This window comes from Lutra lutra, chromosome 6, assembly GCF_902655055.1.
Source record: "Lutra lutra chromosome 6, mLutLut1.2, whole genome shotgun sequence".
In the NCBI taxonomy this organism is placed as follows: domain Eukaryota; kingdom Metazoa; phylum Chordata; class Mammalia; order Carnivora; family Mustelidae; genus Lutra; species Lutra lutra.
Window position 1 is genome coordinate 93131737 of NC_062283.1, and position 18168 is coordinate 93149904.

The following is an 18168-nucleotide window of genomic DNA, read 5'->3' on the forward strand; positions in this document are numbered from 1 at the left end:
AAAAAAAAAAAAAAGAGTTAGGAGCCTCCTGACAGCTAAGCTGTGTTGTAATCACATACGCAACATAGGGCATTGGTGCCAAGGTAAAGACATGAACCACCTTTAAAACCCTAACATCCGAAATGATGTCATGTTGGCTGAGATGTCACGCACTGCAAGGAAATAAATTACTCCTCTATTGGCAGGGCATTTTGTGCCATAGAGAAATAATTTTCTAAAGGGCATCTTGGTAGTATGAAAGGAGGATTCAAGAGGTTCTCAAAGAGAGCTATAAACCCAGCCCAGCGGCTGGCTGGCTATGTCTCTGTAACAACAGAATATATGAGCCATTCAGAGACTTGGACTCAGGCTTGCTAGGAAGCTGAGAGGTAATCTAGACCATTTTTGTCAAGAAGCATTTCTCTTGGGGTGCCTGGGTGGCTCAGTAATTTAAGCAGCCAACCCTTGATCTCGGTCCAGGTCTTGATCTCGAGGTCATGAGTTCAACCTCGCATTGGGCTCTACCCTGGGTGTGGAGCCTACTTTAAAAAAAAAAAAATATATATATATATATATATATATATATATAAAGCATGCATCCTTTTTTGCTCACATATGTGATTTGATTAATTTTTAATTGATTTACCCATCAAAATTTCAGAACAACTTGTGCTTGTGGACCTGATTAAGATGTCATTCACTCATCACTACCTACTCGGACTCCACCCTGTATCCCTGAATTTATCGATAGCTAATCTATAGTTTTGCCCCAACTATGTTTCTGGATCTTTTATTATCCAGAGTAAGAAAAAATTAAGGGAGGCCATTTGTTGGAATTTGTTGATGACAATCTTGCTGGAAGTGTCAGTGGCCTTTTGTCAGTAAAGCACTCATTGAGAGTTGAGGACCCAAGGTTTGGGTTTTGATTTGGGTTTTGTTGTTCTTGTTGTTTTCCCCTCCACCGAGGCTTCTCGAAAGGGACCTTTTGGAGCGAGAAAGAATGATAGTATGTGCTGCCCTGAATTTTACTGCCCCGCTTTCATTTTTATATCCAAGGGGAACTGTTCCTTGGCAATTTTTTTTTTTTTAACTTTTGATAATCAGGCTCAAGATCTGAGAACATCCCTTTGGCTGCTCATTTTATATCTGCCCCAGAAAGCCCCAGATCTTTGCCAGAATCAACCAAAGAGAATGAGTCCCATGTGGGAGCTAAATTCCTAGCCAAAATATTGAGGCTCAGAATTTTTTTTTCTAAATTCATAGTTAAACACAGCTCATAAAATCTACAGCAAACATCGTGCCAATATTTAGAAGGAAGCTTCCTCCCCACCCCAGACATGCTGCTTGAAGGTGTTCCCAGGTCAGTGACAGGACTAGGTATCAAAAACCAAATCCAGTTCTTGATGAGAGTTCTCAGAAATCTTGCTCCAAGTTTAGGTCACTCTTGTAGGTGTCCCTTCGCCATGTTTGCTGACCCAGCCTTGGCCTCTGATGTGCTTCCCAGGGAGGATTTGGGGAGGTGGAGTTCATTACCTTTTCTTCCCTGGCAGTGCCCATGGGCAGACTCACCATCCCACATACTTGCAACACCATCTGCCATCGAAATTGAAAAGGTCATTTATTTTAAATAAGAAAATGGCAAAATTGACAGAGAAGTACAACATAGTGAATTCGCATATTGATCTAGATTTTTGTTTTTTAAGGGGGCAGGTCCCTCTTGTTAGTGAAAGATGGTGTGGTAAAAGGAAAGCAAGGGAGATGGGGGATGTGTGGGTAGAGGATGTGTTGGGAATCTATTAGTTTAAAATATATTTAAGTTTTTGTTTTTATTCTTGTTCCAACATGGAATCTGGGTTCATGCGGGTAAAATAAAGAGTCAAAGCAGTTATCAAGTCAAAGAAATGATTGCTAAGGAACTTTGGCTTGGATTCATTAGAGTGGTTGGTTTTCAGGCTAAAATTCACCAAAGAAAGACCATCGCGAGCTGTGTTTTGTGAGTTATAAAGGTTTCATGGAACTAGCATTTAGCCTGTCAGGATGAAGTAAAGGTTTTAATTCTGACTGAATCTTTTCACCCATTTCAGCTTCCAACTTTTATGAGCAATATTCTCTACTCCCTGGTCAGTTAAATAAAGCTGTAAGTCAGTATGAAGAGTATAGTTCAATTATCCTGGTCCCTGCTGAAAGCTCTTTCCAGAAAGTTAGAAGAGCATGTTTTTCCAGGTGGTATGGAGATACTCTTTGAGGTGCCGTGTGGTTGATAGGATGATTCTCAAAGGGAAAACATTTGCTAGAAAGAGAGCATCGATGGGGATGAGAAATCAAACAGATTCTCTTGGATGTCAGTGTAGAACTTTAAGGTTTTGTGATTTTTAGCTCTGCTTCTGGCACCAAGACCTATAAATAGATGAAGGGGGAGCGGAAAAACCTTCGAAACTGAGGAGGGAATAGCCCTCTGTTTTCTCACTTTGGCCTCCAAGTTCCCTTGGCTCTCCTGCTGCATTTTCTCCACTTCCTCCCCGAAGTATTTAGAATTTCTCTCCATACTGAGTAAGTGTGTTCTTCCAGATGTGCATACCTACCACATTTCCCACAGCTGAACTGTAAAAGGGATGTTTTGTCCTGTAAGAATTTTGGTATAATATTTATTGCCAGACTAATTTAAATTCACACAGAAAGGGCTTGTTGCTATGAATAGTAAAAAAACCTATTATGAGAACTCTATTCTGCTTTAAAATGGAAATGCATCTCATGGTTAAAGAATCAGCCCAATACCTTGGCGTTTAAAAATATATTAATTCCTAAGAATTCTAACTTCTCGTGCCTGTCATTTAATTTTAGTCTTAACAGCATCGCAGTTCGTAGTTGGGGGGAGGGATCATTTCAATGACTGCCATCATTGCAGTTTGGAAGAGATGTTCTGATTTTGAATCTAATTTACATTCCAGCATCTCTTGAACTTACTGGATGCCTCTAGATTTACTGGCACATACAGCTGCTTAAAAATAGGCCCTGTCATCTAACGCTGTGTAATTATAATTTAGAACAGCACTGCACAATCTAAAAAATTGTTTTATTGAGTCAGTTTTATCTTTAACCTCCTCCTCTGTGGCTGTGGTCAGCGTCAGACCCTCAAAGTAATGCCATCTTAGCATCCCAGCAAGGATGAAAAAGTGAATCCAAGAACTGTTTCCCTCCCAGTGTCCTCAAAACACCAGACATAACCCCTGAAGTTTTTTTCTTTTTTCCTCGAATAGATGTGACATGTATAAAAATTGTTGAGTGTGACACAAAGGAAGCAACATCTGGCAACTTCACCTCCTGCTCTCCACTAAAAGAAAATCATTTGCTCAGTGCGAGGCCCTATAGTGAGTGATGCCTGAGGAGGAAAGTTTCTCATTGAAGTTTGTAATCTCTCCCAGCGCTGATATGTGATTTTGTGAAACAGTGCATTGAGAACACATGGTTGCCTGGGTTTTCAGGATCTGACAAAAATACCTTTAAGAGCAAACCCTGCAAATTCTGCCCCAGTTCACAAAAATAGAGTAAACCCACGGCAGGGGCTTTGTCCCTTCCACCGGCAGCCGCCTTCATCTGTGACTTGTGTTAACCTGTCCTCAGGCTTTCATGCCCCCTTGCTCCTTGCTGCCACCACCTAGAAGAAACTTCAAAGAATCTGTTAACTGATTCAGACTGTTTATATACCTTGGTTCAGTGCTACCGAAAGGCATGTTTACCTATTAAAGGGATTGTCTGTATCAAGCAAACTGCATAGGGAACGGGGGTTGTAGGTGTGGGAAGGTTTTGACAAGCAGTCAGATTTAGTCAGTCAGTGTGAGGGTGAGGTCCAAACCCAGTGAGGTCTTCTCCTACTCCCTGGGAAGGTGGGTCAGCCTCCTGGTGCTGACTTTCAGGGTTTGGAGTGTGGAAGGAAATCTTACGCCTACTCTGAGACTTGTCATGCCTAAGCCAGACAGGTCTGCAAGCAGCCACTTCTCTCTGGCTCTCCCTGCCCAACCCAGCTGCCATCTTCTTACCCACAGCACAGGCACTGTCAACAAGCTGTGTGTGTGTGTATGTGTGTTTGTTTTCTGATTCATTGTTTGAAATCTGATTCATATTTGTTAGCGCTTTCTTTTAAAATTAGAACTTCCTTACCCTATCTGATATCATTTTGGACAAATAACTAGGTCACTAGGATATATTTCCTTTACTAACCACTTTATTAAAAATAAAATATTAGTAATAAATAATATAATAAGTAAAAGAATAGTTTTACTTATATAAACATACAGAGGATGATTTAATCATAAAAATAATAAATTGGTAATATTGCTGATGACCAGTATTACTTCACTTAGGTCATTGTATGTTTTATTTATACCTCTTAGAGATAAATACATTTGCATTTCCCAGGAATTTTTTTTAGTAAGTTAGCTATCTATTGAAATCAGTGATCAGAGATAGCAATAGGAATTTATAAAGTCCCTCCTGAATGTCAGAAACTCACTGATGATCCAAGAAGCCAATCCCAGAAGAGGAGAATCAGCCATGGTCCTTCACTGGGGTCAGGGCCTATCCTATAGCAATCCAGCATGCTACTTTTCTAATAGTTCATAATGTAATTTATTCTGGAATTAAATTATAGACCATTTTGAGTTAAGATATTGAAGCATAAAAACATACAAGCATAACCTTAGACAAATTTTCCGAGTTTAATGGCACATATCAAAAGAGAGTCCTTTGAATACTTTTCCCCACTTTTCCAGTTGTATATGCTACAATGTAATTTACAGTTTTCTTGATGAATACTCCATATTTGAAAAGAGCAGATAAGTCTTAAAGTCTTAATGTCCCTTAAATATACTGTAATTTTTTTTTTTTTACTTTTATATCTTTCCATGCTAGGTCCATTGCCTCATGAGTGCAATGATCATCTACTTTGTTTACCTTTGAATATCCAGCTTAAAACAACCGTTCCTCCTGCCTAACAGTGCTTAGTAGTCACCGAATGAATTATCCTTTTTGGAAACTTCCCTTGCCTCCCTAGCCAAAGCTTTCTTCAGGTTCAGTTCAAACCGTATGCCCTCTAAAAGACCCTCCCTTATGTGGATATTCTGGTTACCATGGTATATTACTAAGGTAGTACTTGGGCAACTAGGTTGCATACTTTTTAGAAACTTTTGCCTTAAATATATTTTCTTTACATTCTGTGGCTCCTTTATTTGTGTTCTACTCCTATCATTCATCCCCTACCCCCATTTTACATTTACATTTTACATTTACATTTACATTTACATTTTACATTTTACCCCCTACCCCCATAATACATTTAACACATTAGAATGTATGTGTAAGTATTCAGTTAGCTCATGTAAATAGATGAGCAGTTAATTAAGCTTTCTATTCATTCATTCAACATTCATGGAGTTTCTGCTTAGTTCCTGGTATCCTTCTGGGAATGGCCAGTACAGCATTGGGTGACAAATATCCTATGCTCTTGGAGCTCATTATCTCCTAGCAAAAGACAACCAAGCAAACAAATAAATGAGGAATACAGGAATATTGGGTATTAGTGCCCTGACAAGAGTATGTGCAAGAGCATGATGAGAGCCAAAACATTAAAGTAAAATGAAAATGAAATAAACAGTTGGTTATGGCCTCTTTGAAGAGTTGACCTAACACCTGAGTGATAGGAAGCACTTACAGAAAGATTTGAAAGAGGAGACTTTGAAATGGTATTGGACAGGAATGAACTTGAGATGTTGGTTTGAGGGTAGTAATGAAGAGGATGTCTGTTTAGAACATTAGGTGTCTGAGATGCTGCTAGGTAGAGAGATACAGCCAAAGAAGGTGTCCCGTATTTGGTGGCGGTGACAGGAAGAGAAGGAAATGGGGACAAATGTAAAAATCAGCATATGGCACTCATAGCACATGACTGGAGAAGATGAGTATGTACTGGGACAGTGTAGCCATGGAAAATATAGTAAGCCAGGGAGTAACTGGGTATGTATGTGGTTAAGCATAGAGTCTCCTTGAAATTCTCTCCCCTTCTCCCTCTGCCCCTCGTGGTTGTGCTCTCTCTCAAATAAAATCTCTCTCTCTAAATTAAATGAATAAAATCTTTAAAAAATGTTGAAAAACTAAAGCAGGCTAGGTAAAGCCACATGAATTTGCTGATTTTGGGCCAGTTTTGACCCACAAAAATACCATTTTTCTGTGGCCCAAACTTATAAAAATACATATACATAAAATAGCTTAGAATACACAAATTGTAATTGAACTTATAGATATTTTCAGTTTTCTCCTTTTTTTCTATGATTTTTGAGATGCTTTTACAGAATTTTAAAACAAACATAGGAGACGTATTAAACTCCTCTTCAATTGAAAATTGCCCATTTCAGCTTAACATGTAGGTCAAGTTATAATAATTGCTGAACAGAACAGACAAAGAGAGAATCAGATATGTATAATTACTCGAGTTTTATTCGAGCCTTTCTATTCTGTTCTAAAAGATTAAAACATCTACATACTTCAAGATCCCTTAAGATCTTGTTTCTTAGTGACTCGGACACTTAAAAAAAAATTTTAAATGAATCCATGTGTTTCATAAGATTTATCATTAAGAATGTGTCTGTTGGCTTAAATGTTTATATTTTCTTCTGTTCCAGGCTTGTTTATATTTATTTTCCACTGCGCTATGAAGGAGAATGTTCAGAAACAGTGGAGGCGGCATCTCTGCTGCGGGAGACTTCGGTTAGCAGATAACTCAGGTAAAGGGGCTCGTTGGTCAGTGGTTCTTACATCTAAGAGGAGAGTAGTCAGAAACCTTCGTCATCTGGCCTTCTGTTGTTAGAGCAATGCAGTCCCAGTGGTAGCACATGGTAAAGGTGGTGCCCGTGAAGATGCTTAGTTGGAATCTTAGAATACGAGGACAGCAAGCTATCTGAGGAGTCTGGGCCTGACCCTTCTATTCCACAGAGAAGCATGAATTCCAGCCAGGTGAACTGCGTTGTTCAAGGTTTTGTATCCAATGTGACCACTCAGGTATCCAGAGGTTCCACCATACCACCTGCTCCTTTCCATGTTTTTGAGGCCCTAGATCACATTATTATGTCATACCAAGACATTTTTCTTGGTATGAAAAAATACTTGAAGAATAGCATTACTTTTTTTTGGCAGTAATTACCTCTCACCCTTACAAAATTGAAGTAGGATTTTAAGCAATACGTGCTACAGGTCAAAGTTTCAAGCTTACTTCTTCAGTTTATTGTTGTTCATATGCCAGTCTTTTCGCTGAGCCCTTTGCTAGCATATACAAAATTGAGTGCTTTGGCTAAATTACCTAAATAATGCAGTGGTGATTCTTCATAGTAGAACATATGCCCCCTAAAACACATTCATGGAGAGATGTGCTTTCTTTCAGACTGGAGCAAGACAGCCACCAATATCATTAAGAAAAGTTCTGATAACCTAGGAAAATCTTTGTCCTCAAGCTCCATTGGGTCCAACTCAACCTACCTTACATCCAAATCTAAATCCAGCTCTACTACTTACTTCAAAAGGAATAGCCACACTGGTGAGTCACTCTAACAGCGGTAAAGATGTTCTCTGGTCCATTTCTCACCATCTTTATATTACAATTGGCATATCATGAAGAGTGATAGAAAACAGCGCACTTTAGGGTGCTTATATTAGATTTATGAAAATCACAATCTCTTTGAAGACTTTATCCAACACTTTTGTGGACGTTTTTGTCTTTTTTTAAGTTTTTTAAATTTTTTAAGTCTTATAACCAAAATCGAGCCATAATATTATTAGCTCTGAGTATTATTATTTCATTTGCTTTAAACCTGTTTTCTTTTCAAAAATACTGTATTTAAAAAGTTATGTTTTTATTTTAAAAACACAGAAACTGAGTTGCAATTATTCATAATACTGCATATTTCATGTTTTATAACTTATTATGAAAGTTAATTGGCAAGTTGACATGGGAACAGGTGGAAACACTATACAGGGTATATTACATTTAAGGCTTAAGTCCTTAACCATTGGAAGTGTTATTGCCAATCACTGATTAAATATGACAGAATAGAGAGCATCATATTTGGCAAGTGATACAGGATGGTGAGAAACATCATGTCTTTGTTCATCTTCTGGACTCTCATGATATTTACATGACCACAGGTTCTGACACTAAGCATGTGTGTGAATAATCCTGAAGACAATGTAGAAATAAAGATTCTTTTGCCGTACTTGATAGCCAGTGAGTGGTGTGGAAAGTTGCAATCTTTTAATAATTTCACAGGAAAAAAGCATAATTGCTATTTTGAAATACTAATTATGTTTCAGGCAAACAGCTGTCAACACTTAGCACCAGCACTTTCCTAATTAAAGATCTTCTAAAAGGATAATGGAAATAACTTAATTTTGAATTTATTTAGTTATTAAACATAAGCAGAGGTGAATGACACTGAAGAGATTCATATTTGACTTTTTGCAAATAAGAAGCATGTTGTGTAATGTATCTGTAAATGTTCATATTGCAAACACTTAGATTTCAAATGACCCTTATGTGCATTTGAATCATTTTACATGTCCCTGCTTACACCACAGTCCGTAATTTGCCACTGGAATGGCCACTGCCTCAGATTCAAGATAGCTCTATGGAAAAATGTTTGAGCATTCGGAGAGTTTGTTAATTACAAAATTAATTAAAGACCTGAAAATTTAGAGCAGCTTAGGATAGCAGTTCTAAAAATTTCTTGTAGTAGAGGACACTTAAAAGAACCATATGAAAGCTGTGCACTCCCTTCCAGTATAAGATGCAACCTCTGAGTCCTCTACACAAATAATTCTGCCTAAAATTAAGAGGTCTGTGCATCTCTTCTTTAAATACCTGAGTAAGAAAATTGATGACAGGTGTATAGTCTGAGATAGATTATCCTACCTAGTTGGTAGTTCCCTGGCACAAAATATCTTTTACTTATAATGAATGAATTTTTCACATTATTTATAAAATTAGATGTTTGTATGATCATCTCCATAGATGCAAAAAAAGCATCCAACAAAATACAACATTCATTCATGGTAAAAACAAAGTAGGATTTAGAAGGAACATACTTCAGCATAATAAAGCCATATATGAAAAACTCACAGGTAACATCATACTCAGTGGTGAAAACTGAGAGCTTTTCCTCTAAGATCAGGAACAAGACAAGGATGTCCACTCTCACCACTTTTATTCAACATAGTTTTAGAAGACCTAGCCATAGCAGTCAGATAAGAAAAAGAAAAAGGATCCACATTGGTAAGGAAGAAGTAAAATATTCACTATTTGCAGAGGACATGATATTATATTCAGAAAACCCTAAAGATTCTACCATAAGACTATTAGAAATGATAAAGGAATTTCAGTAATGTTGTAGGATACAACACTAATATACTAGAATCTGTTGAATTTCTATACACAAATAATGAGGTGGCAAAAAGAGAAATTAAAGCAATCCCATTTATAAGAAAAAAAATTACTCATTTTGCCTGCCCTTCTAAAATGCAAATAGTGCATTGTACATCAGTTATGAAGGAAGGGGGATTAGACCAACTAAATTGTTTTCCTCTTAATACAGCTGAGAATAGCTAGCCAGAAAAATGCCACTATTAAAAGGGGAGAAAAGATAACAAGGTAGATCATTTGGAACAGGGGGCATTTTGGAAGTCTTAATGAAATATTTAGGCATATTAAGAATTATGGGGAAGATCGACCAAAAGATAAAAGGAAATACAGAAATGGAGGTGCCAAAGAAAAACTTTGCGATTTCAAAGTGTTGTGCATGTTTTTGTTTTTGTTTTTAAAGGAATGCATTATTGTTTTTCTGTTTCCCATAACAAAAACCTTGGGGTTAAATGAGTTCTTGTCAACTAGCATAAGTCAGCTATATGACATTACTTCTATGACATAATAACTTAAGGTTTCCTTTCAACTGATATACCAATGGCCTTTAGCTATCTAGCCAGTTCTCAGTGTGACTGCTGGTGTACTGGGTCCCTTAGAGTATGCAAAAAGTCACTGCGTATATCATCTTGGATATCTAGTTGGTTTATTTCTTGAAATTGATCTAGAAATTCATATGTTTATGGTGTAGATAATGTCTTCTAAGAGCATTCCTTCAGCAAAAGTGGATCATTCAGGTAAACATTTATTACTTTTTTGAATGCATGAATTTTTTGCAAGGTAATAAAAGAATATTTGCATGGATTAAACTAAGATTCTTGCCACACCAGCAAAATTGCTTGTTCTTTACAATACTCAGCTAGCACAATGACATTCCTTCATTGAGCTGGAATTTCTGGAATTTCGAATGGTTGTGTGCTGTGCTGGTTCTTCTCTGCATGGGGGTGTCTGCAAGCTTCTCCTTCTAGGAAATGTACCATGCTCTAGAGTTAATGGGTCATGTAGCAGGTAAAATAATGAAGAGAAAGTAATACTTGAGAAGTTTGTTATAGAAGAGAGTAAAATTCTTTACTTTTCCACTGCTCTTATGAATCACTGGCTATGTCATGGTACATTCATAGAAGTCATAATGGAGAAATTGTCAACTCCAAGCCTGCTTTTTGAACATTTTTACCTGCTTGATATTTCAGCATAGGTCAAATAATAGTTCATTTCCCTAGCCCCTGGTTTTCAAACTTGCAGCTATAACCAAAATCTCTATTGTTAATGATGTAATGTCTAACCAGAGGACTGGGAATAGCATACATGTTGAAATACAGCCCTTGCTCACAATTCTACTTTATTGACTATAAGACCCAGAAAATTGGATCACGTATTTGGAAAGGAGCTGGTCAAAAATATCGCAAAGGCCCATGCTCCTGGAAGTTGTCAATGAAGCAGAATGAGTGTATCCTTGAAGCTTCTTTGAGGATGTGTGGTTTTTCTAAAAACATCAAGCACAAATTATTTGTTACTGATGTTTAAATTAATAGAAAAATCCACAGTAGAAAACCAATGGCTAGTGACTATATGAACTGAAGGAAGTGCAGGATCAATCAGCTTGCTGAGAGCTAAACGGGGAGGGGCCTTTCTACAATGACTTCCTAAGCCTTTCCTCACCAGTCCTGGGATATAATCATTCTGCCATGCTTCAACCTGCCATTCTTCCCATGAGCCATCTGTTCTCTTTTTCTTCCTTTAGTATGGGGTGGACACACCATTTCCTCTTTTAGCCTTCATTTTATTTAGTGTCTCCTTCCACACAAGACAGCAGTTGAACAATTTGAGTCATATCCAAAGACAACAGATGGAGCGATGATGGCTTTTACCAATTACTGATGAATTTTTCATGTTATGTCACATGTTGGGGCAACTTACACAAAGCAGAAAAATGGCCGCAATGAACATTCCAAATTTGGAGCCATGATTCCTAGAAGGAATTTTTCATGATCGAGTTTTTGCCTTTTCCACAGTTAATAGAGAATATACAATGTAGGGAATGGAATACTTCATCAAAGGTCACATTTGCTCCTTCATTGGTGTGAGATCCCTGTGGTTAATTTTAAGTTAGAATTTTTCTCCAAAGTGTGTTGGGGAGGGGAAAAGAGCTGATACTTACAAAATATTCATAGGGTACATAAAGACAGCCATATGAATTTGTAGATAATAGGGCTTATGTGAGTTTTAGACTACTATCTGAACCAATTTTAGAAAAGTTTTGGCTCTAGGGAGATAATACTTAAATATTTGGTATTGAGCATTGAATCACTAAATTTCACACCTGAAACTAATATTACACTGTGTGTTAACTAACTGGAATTGAAATTAAAACTAATAAATAAGTAAATAAACAAATAAATAATATTGAGAAATTCGGAACAGAAATGTATTTAGCAGTCCTCTGTCACCATCAATTGCTCTGATATTATTGCCATCAACAATAACATCATTCTGAGAAAGTAGCATAGATAATAAAAACACATACGTAAATATTTCTGGTAATTTTGATTTCTACAGTTCAGAAATAATTAAGAGAAGATTACTTTTTTATTCCAATCATTTTTATAAGTTAAAAACTATGGAGAAATGTGTTTAAAATACCCTTTTATGTTCATTTTCATTCACTTTATTCTTCAACATAGTTTAGATTATGTTTCATAAAAGTTTTTATTATGGAATATAGTAAACATATATTAAAAGTAGAGAGGATAGTGTAATGTACCTATCAGTTTATGGTCACCTACCCATTTCCCCCACCCTGTATTATTCTGAAATCTTATCTTAGACATCAGACATTTCTTTCATAGATGTTTTGGCCTCTTTTAATTTATTTGCTATATAATCTGTACCTGCTTCTTTTGAGTTACCTGCCACATTTTATTTTTGTGGCAATTTTCTGATTATTCTATTCCTTGACCCTTTGAAAAATGCCACTTTACAGGAACATTTCTTGAAACAAATTCCAACATACATTACTAGGAGGCAAATTAATATTTAATCATGCATAGAAATTGAAGATGAGAAGCATGAAATGTTAGTGCTGCCTATTACCTAACCTAAGAAAGAACAGGCCTTCATTTCATTTGTGTACTTGAACGTGCAAAATAATGTCCATTTTGGTGGCCCTTAGGCACGTCACCTCATCTCACAGTCTAATTTCTGGTATCATTTCTTGCAGACAGCGCTTCCACAGACAAATCCTTGTCAAAATTGCCCCGTGCTGATGGAGAACAAACGTCAATCATCCCTGTCCACCAGGTCATTGATAAGGTCAAGGGTTACTGCAATGCTCATTCAGATAACTTCTATAAAAATATTATCATGTCAGACAACTTCAGCCACAGCACAAAGTTTTAATGTGGTTAGTATGCCAGAGAAGAATCCATCTACATGACATGAAGCTCTGCAGCAGTGAAAACCGTGACGAGCACACAGGAACGTGCTGTGACCTTGGTAACTGGATATACGTGTATGAGGAATGTACTTTGTTAAGAAGGCTTTTATGAAATTTAAAATATCTGTCTTTTCAGTGCATTTCTTCCAAGGGAGCGCTTTGATCATCACTAAAACTTTAGTACTGAGAGCAACATGACCCAGGGCCGCAGGGGATATGATTTTTTTTAAATCTGTAATTGGATTGGACTAATTAGGACTCAGGGAGGTGGGGGACATTAAAGTCAGTGGACAAGGGAGGGGCAGAGCAAGGGGCAAGCATAGCTCAGAGCTCATTCACGCCCCACTATTGGGTTTAGGTATGGCCATTGCTACATCATCTTTCTCAACAATGAAAAGCATAGGAATATTCATAACTATTTGGATGCCCGCAAGTCCCTTCTCAGTGCTAGTGTCTATGAATGTGGTAGCATTTCTTCACTTTCCATAAATTTTCAACCACAGATACAAAAGAGTGCTTAGTATCTGACCCAAGGATTAGAAAGGAATTCCTTCTTTTTATACCAAATGTTTCACCTTCAGAACATTAATATGCTTGAGAAAGAATTTCCAAAATTTTGACTCCGTTAATACGAGGCCTTGTAAATTTCTACTATTTCACTTACCATACTCAAGACATAAGGTTTAAGCATCATCATAAATTAGAATTTAATCCCATACATTTGAATGAAGTATAATGTTGAGATTATATTAAAGTGGACTTCCAACTACCTGCTGAGAATGAATCCATTAGACCTCTGGTTTTGCTCCTCTACTATCTGTTGAGCCTATAGACTCATGAGAGGAAGGAGGATTTCCTTTAGACATACTGTGTATAATAGTCTCTCCCTTTTAGAAAATACAGTCCTTGAGACTCTGTGGTCCTGTCCTTGCTCTAGAGACTTTAAGACATTTCCATTTGCACAATTGGAAATCCTCTTTACTTCCTTTTCAAGTGTTTTGTTCCAAAGAATATAAACTGAGACATATGGGTGACTTGTTTTAGTCAAAATACTTTATAAACATGTGGGTCTGCATTTGTTAGTCTAAAAACCATTTGTACATGAGCCCTCTGATTATAAGAGCCAGAGAAGGTCTGGCAAGATAGATAAATAAATTAGGTTTCTGTGTACAAGTCATGCATATTAAGTAGTTTACCTAAATTTCAAACTACCCTAAGTGACCTGCTTCCTAGTGAATGTGTTAGAGAGGACTTTTAAATTACTCTTAAATGATGGAGTTGTATCTAGGTCTTTAGAAATTGGTCTCAGTACATGTACTTTTATATTTGCTCTGGGTTATCTGGGAAGTATCAGGTTCTGGGAGACATTAGCCTGCGTGATGAGGAGACAAGACCTTCTGGTAGTGCCAGTCTGCTTGAAGACAAAAGCTAGAACTGAGCATCTGGGGGCCTTTCTACCCAAAAACCAGGGAGCTCTCAGTCTGAGACCCAGGAGAGGTTTCAGGCTATGCAGCATCCGGGGATCTCTCACCTTTTGCTGATCTTCAGTCATAAAGCTATTTGCCAGACTTAAATGGGTGTTAAGGTAATATGGTGGTGGGATTTTGTTACCATTTCATTTTGCAGCAGCCTGGACCAGGCCTGGGAGACATGAGCATTACCCAGCTTGACTTTCACAGGGGAGGAGTATATATAGTAGGAAAGGATAATAAGCCTCTAAGTCACTAAGATTCACTGAAGTAGACCCAAATCCTTTGCTATAGGTGTATTGTTAATAGACTGCTTATTCTGGCAGAGGTTACATGTAGATAAAAATTAGTCTTAAATCATCACTGAATCTTCATATACTTTCCCCCAAGCCTTAGAGATTCACAAGAGAATTTCATTATTTTTCTACTGTGAGATTTCTACCAAAAGTGCATAATTAGTTGATAGTATTTAAGAGATAACTTCCAAAATGGCTTTCATTTCTACTCCTGTTCATTCAGACCAGGGAAAACATTTTCTTTTTTTCATCATTGACAACAGTGTCAACTCCACTTTCAAAATTTCCATCAATCAGGTAAGGAGAAATGAAGAAACAGTTGAATAAAAACATTTGCAGATGGATTTAAAAGACTGAGCCAAATTCTACCCTCAGTTCCAAGCATGGGCTTCTCGCCTTCATTGTGTTCCCTCAGAGAAGAATTGCAGGAATTTAGCTGTAGAGCCAAAATTTAGTTTAGCCTAACCTTGGGAGTAATACCAATTCATATGCCCTGGTGTTTCTTTTTTTTCTTCCTTTTCATCTTTTTAAACTACATTATGTTAGTCTTAGTCTAGGGTTCTGAGACACTGTGTCTTCTTACCATTGTTCCTTGCATTGTGAAGCTTTTCTTTATCCATTGTTGGCATAGACTCTTTTGTACATATTTATTTATTTGTGTTTATAAGTGTCAGCCTGTTTCATATCTTAGCTTTATATTGCCTGGATTTGTTATTTTAATTAACTTTCTATTGGAGAGACTGTATATATTTTTTCCTAAAACTTTGTGAAATAGTTTTCTGTAGTAATATCTTTGAATATGATGAATAAAAGTGACTGTGAGTGCACATTAGAATTAGTAGTAAGAAGTTACTGTAACTGATTTGTCATTTTACTTAAATGGAAAATGTTTTTCAAATAAATACTTATGTTGTTCGTGTTCCAAATTATTCAATTCCTTTATGAGTGAGTGTTTTTATTTCTGACTCCTAAATAGGAAAAGATCACTGGACAACTGGAAAATAACCTGCCACCAATTAAGCTGGTGACATGGCATTACTTTGCCCAAACACTAAGAATGAATATATTATGAAGATCCAGCTCACCGGGGATTAATGCATTTTGAAGTTCTTGGATTTTCTTAAGATGACCAAGCCAAGCCCTATGGAAGTTTAGAAGTAATGTAGGTTCCTTTTTGAGGCTATCTTCAGCATCTCAAAAAGAGAACCAAGTCAGTAGTATATCATGGAGTTAGGTCTTGAGATGTTTTCTCATATTTATAGCTGCTGTTTTCATTGTGGAAAGCTTAGAAAATGACAGAATTTAGCCAGCTTACTTGCATGATTAGAACAGAACCTCCCCACATCCCTTTTCTGTGGTTATTGAGGCTCTCTCTTCTGCAGAAAGCCAAGGCCAATTTGGCTCCCAGCCCTACTCAGTGCTAAGCTGTGAGGCGTGTTGGCTGGTCACTGTGAAATCGGATCTTCCGAGCCAATGTTCACAACTCCCAGCCAAGCCATGTTAAGAAAACAGGCAAGCGGTTGCTCCGATTCATCTACACTCATACACAAGCAGGTTACTTCAGAAAGGCTGGGGAGTGGCTGGGGCGAGTGGATGGGAAACACTGATTTGATTCGCCGGTGGACCTGTGTTTGCAATCTTGTGAAATCTAGAGGAATTGGGCTTTACACATGCAGTGTTTGGGAAGCATTTCTGTGTTTGCAGTTGAATAACATTCTAATTTCTTTATATAAAGGCATTTAAGGCCTCTCTCCCTCCCTGCCTCCTGCCCACACCCTCCCTCCTTTCCTCCCTTCTGCTCTCCTCCTCTTCCTCCCACCCTTTCTTCTTCCTGACCTCCCTCTTCATTTTAAGGAAGAGTAAAGTAACTGTTTTCTTTTCCTGCCAACCTAGAGAAAAATGAGAACAAATGTGAAATATTCAAATGTTTGCATTTATATTTTATAGCCTGTCAGAAACACAAAAATGGGGGCGGGGGACGACCGTTGTTTTATTACCACAGGCAGCCTCACACCAAACTGGGTAATTTGGACTTGAGAGGGGGGAAAAAAAAATCAAATCTACAAACATACTTGGGTACAAGATACTTCTTTGCTCTCTCTCCTTATTTCTGGCAGAATTCTAGGAGGGGTTATTTTAATCTTCCTTCTGGGAGCATTGTTGATTGAAGTTGGTAAGTAACCTGTTGTGGCCGCAGAGGAAGTGAGAGTGGGTTCAAACGTAAATCCGTAGGTCTCTGTTCACTCTTCTACATTGGAGGGTCTCGAGGCCTTCCTCAAAGAACCGGCATCCTCGTGAAGGAAGGCATTCCAAGGATGGGATCCACGTCATAAGATACCAATGAGAGCTTCCAAAACTTCAGACAGAAGCTCTGGGCCCACAGCAGATTAGTGACTGTGAGGTCTTCGAATTTCTGAGATTCTGATAGGCCTGTCCTGAGAGTAAGGAGAGTCGTTCCAGGCCTGGTGCTCGGGAAGTCCACAGCAGGAAGTGGAACACAGGTGAGGATGGCATGACTGTGGGGTGTGGAAGCAGAAGGAGGCCTAGTCCAGGTCACAGCTTACGAGGGGGGCATGTGGCTGGGGCAGGCATAGGGGAGGCATACAGGTTACAGGCAGGGAAGGAGCAGAATCCTCACTGCAAGGAGACTTTAAGATGGTGACCACAGAAGGATAATTAGAAGGCAGAGGTCTCGGACTAGAGGAATGAGGAAGGCTTTTGAGAAGTTGACAGAAGAGCGAGGCGATCCAAAGAATAGGGTCTGGGCTCACAGGTCTTGGGAGTGATGTTGTCTGCCACTAGGCTTCCCAAGGGGCCGCCAGCCCACATTACTAGGTAGATAGGTGCAAAGTCATTGTACTTAAAACAGTGATGAGCACCCTGTTTGCTCCAGTTACCATGTGGTAAGAGGTGCTAAGAAACAAAGTAAGTCTTTCAAGAGAAAAAGAAGCTGTTTATGTCAAATGTGGCAAAGGGGGTGGGGGAGAAGAAATTGTGGTCTTGTTTAAAGAGTAGAGTTGACCCTTGAACAATTTGAGTTTGAACTACCCAGATCTACATATATGTGTGCTGTTTTTGATAAATACAATAAGTACTGCAAATTATTTCCCTTCCTTACAATTCTCTTAATAATGTTCTCTTTCCTTCCACTTACTTTATTGTAAGAATACATAGGAACATACACACTATGTATTCACCAGTTGTGTTATCTGTAAGGTCTGGTTAACAGGAGGCTATTAGCAGTTCAATTTGGGGGAGTCACAGCTTATACTGGCTTGTCAGATGCAGGGAGGTAGGTAACCCTAAGCCTGTGTTGCTCAAGACACCTTGAACAGAAAGCAAAGATGTCTTACGGAGTTTTGTTTCTTGTTTATGAATGGAATGTAAAGGCCTTTTTGAAGGCAAAAAAGAAAGGCAGCAGAACAGAGTGGATGCTATGCTTTCCGTGGAAGGTCCTGGAGATGAGGGAGTGGGAACTGTAGGGAGAGAGCTGGTCTTGGCAAAGAGAAGAGGCACTGTGCCCTTCGGAGGGAGGAA

General features: G+C 38.1%; 1 protein-coding gene across 5 annotated transcripts in view; it reads left to right on the top strand.

Annotated features, from left to right (window-relative positions):
• Positions 1-15565, top strand: part of ADGRG6 (adhesion G protein-coupled receptor G6) — a 137222-nt gene extending 121657 nt beyond the window's left edge. For 3 of the 5 annotated variants that reach the window (XM_047733099.1, XM_047733100.1, XM_047733097.1), the window contains 3 exons: positions 6651-6752; positions 7406-7558; positions 12651-15565. In XM_047733099.1, the coding sequence (XP_047589055.1) occupies positions 6651-6752; positions 7406-7558; positions 12651-12829 (434 nt within the window). In that variant the 3' untranslated portion in view covers positions 12830-15565. Of the gene's footprint in view, positions 1-6650; positions 6753-7405; positions 7559-10124; positions 10171-12650 lie in introns of all 5 variants that reach the window. The other 2 variants (XM_047733102.1, XM_047733101.1) reach the window with 1 other exon arrangement.
• Positions 15566-18168: the final 2603 nt, after the last annotated feature.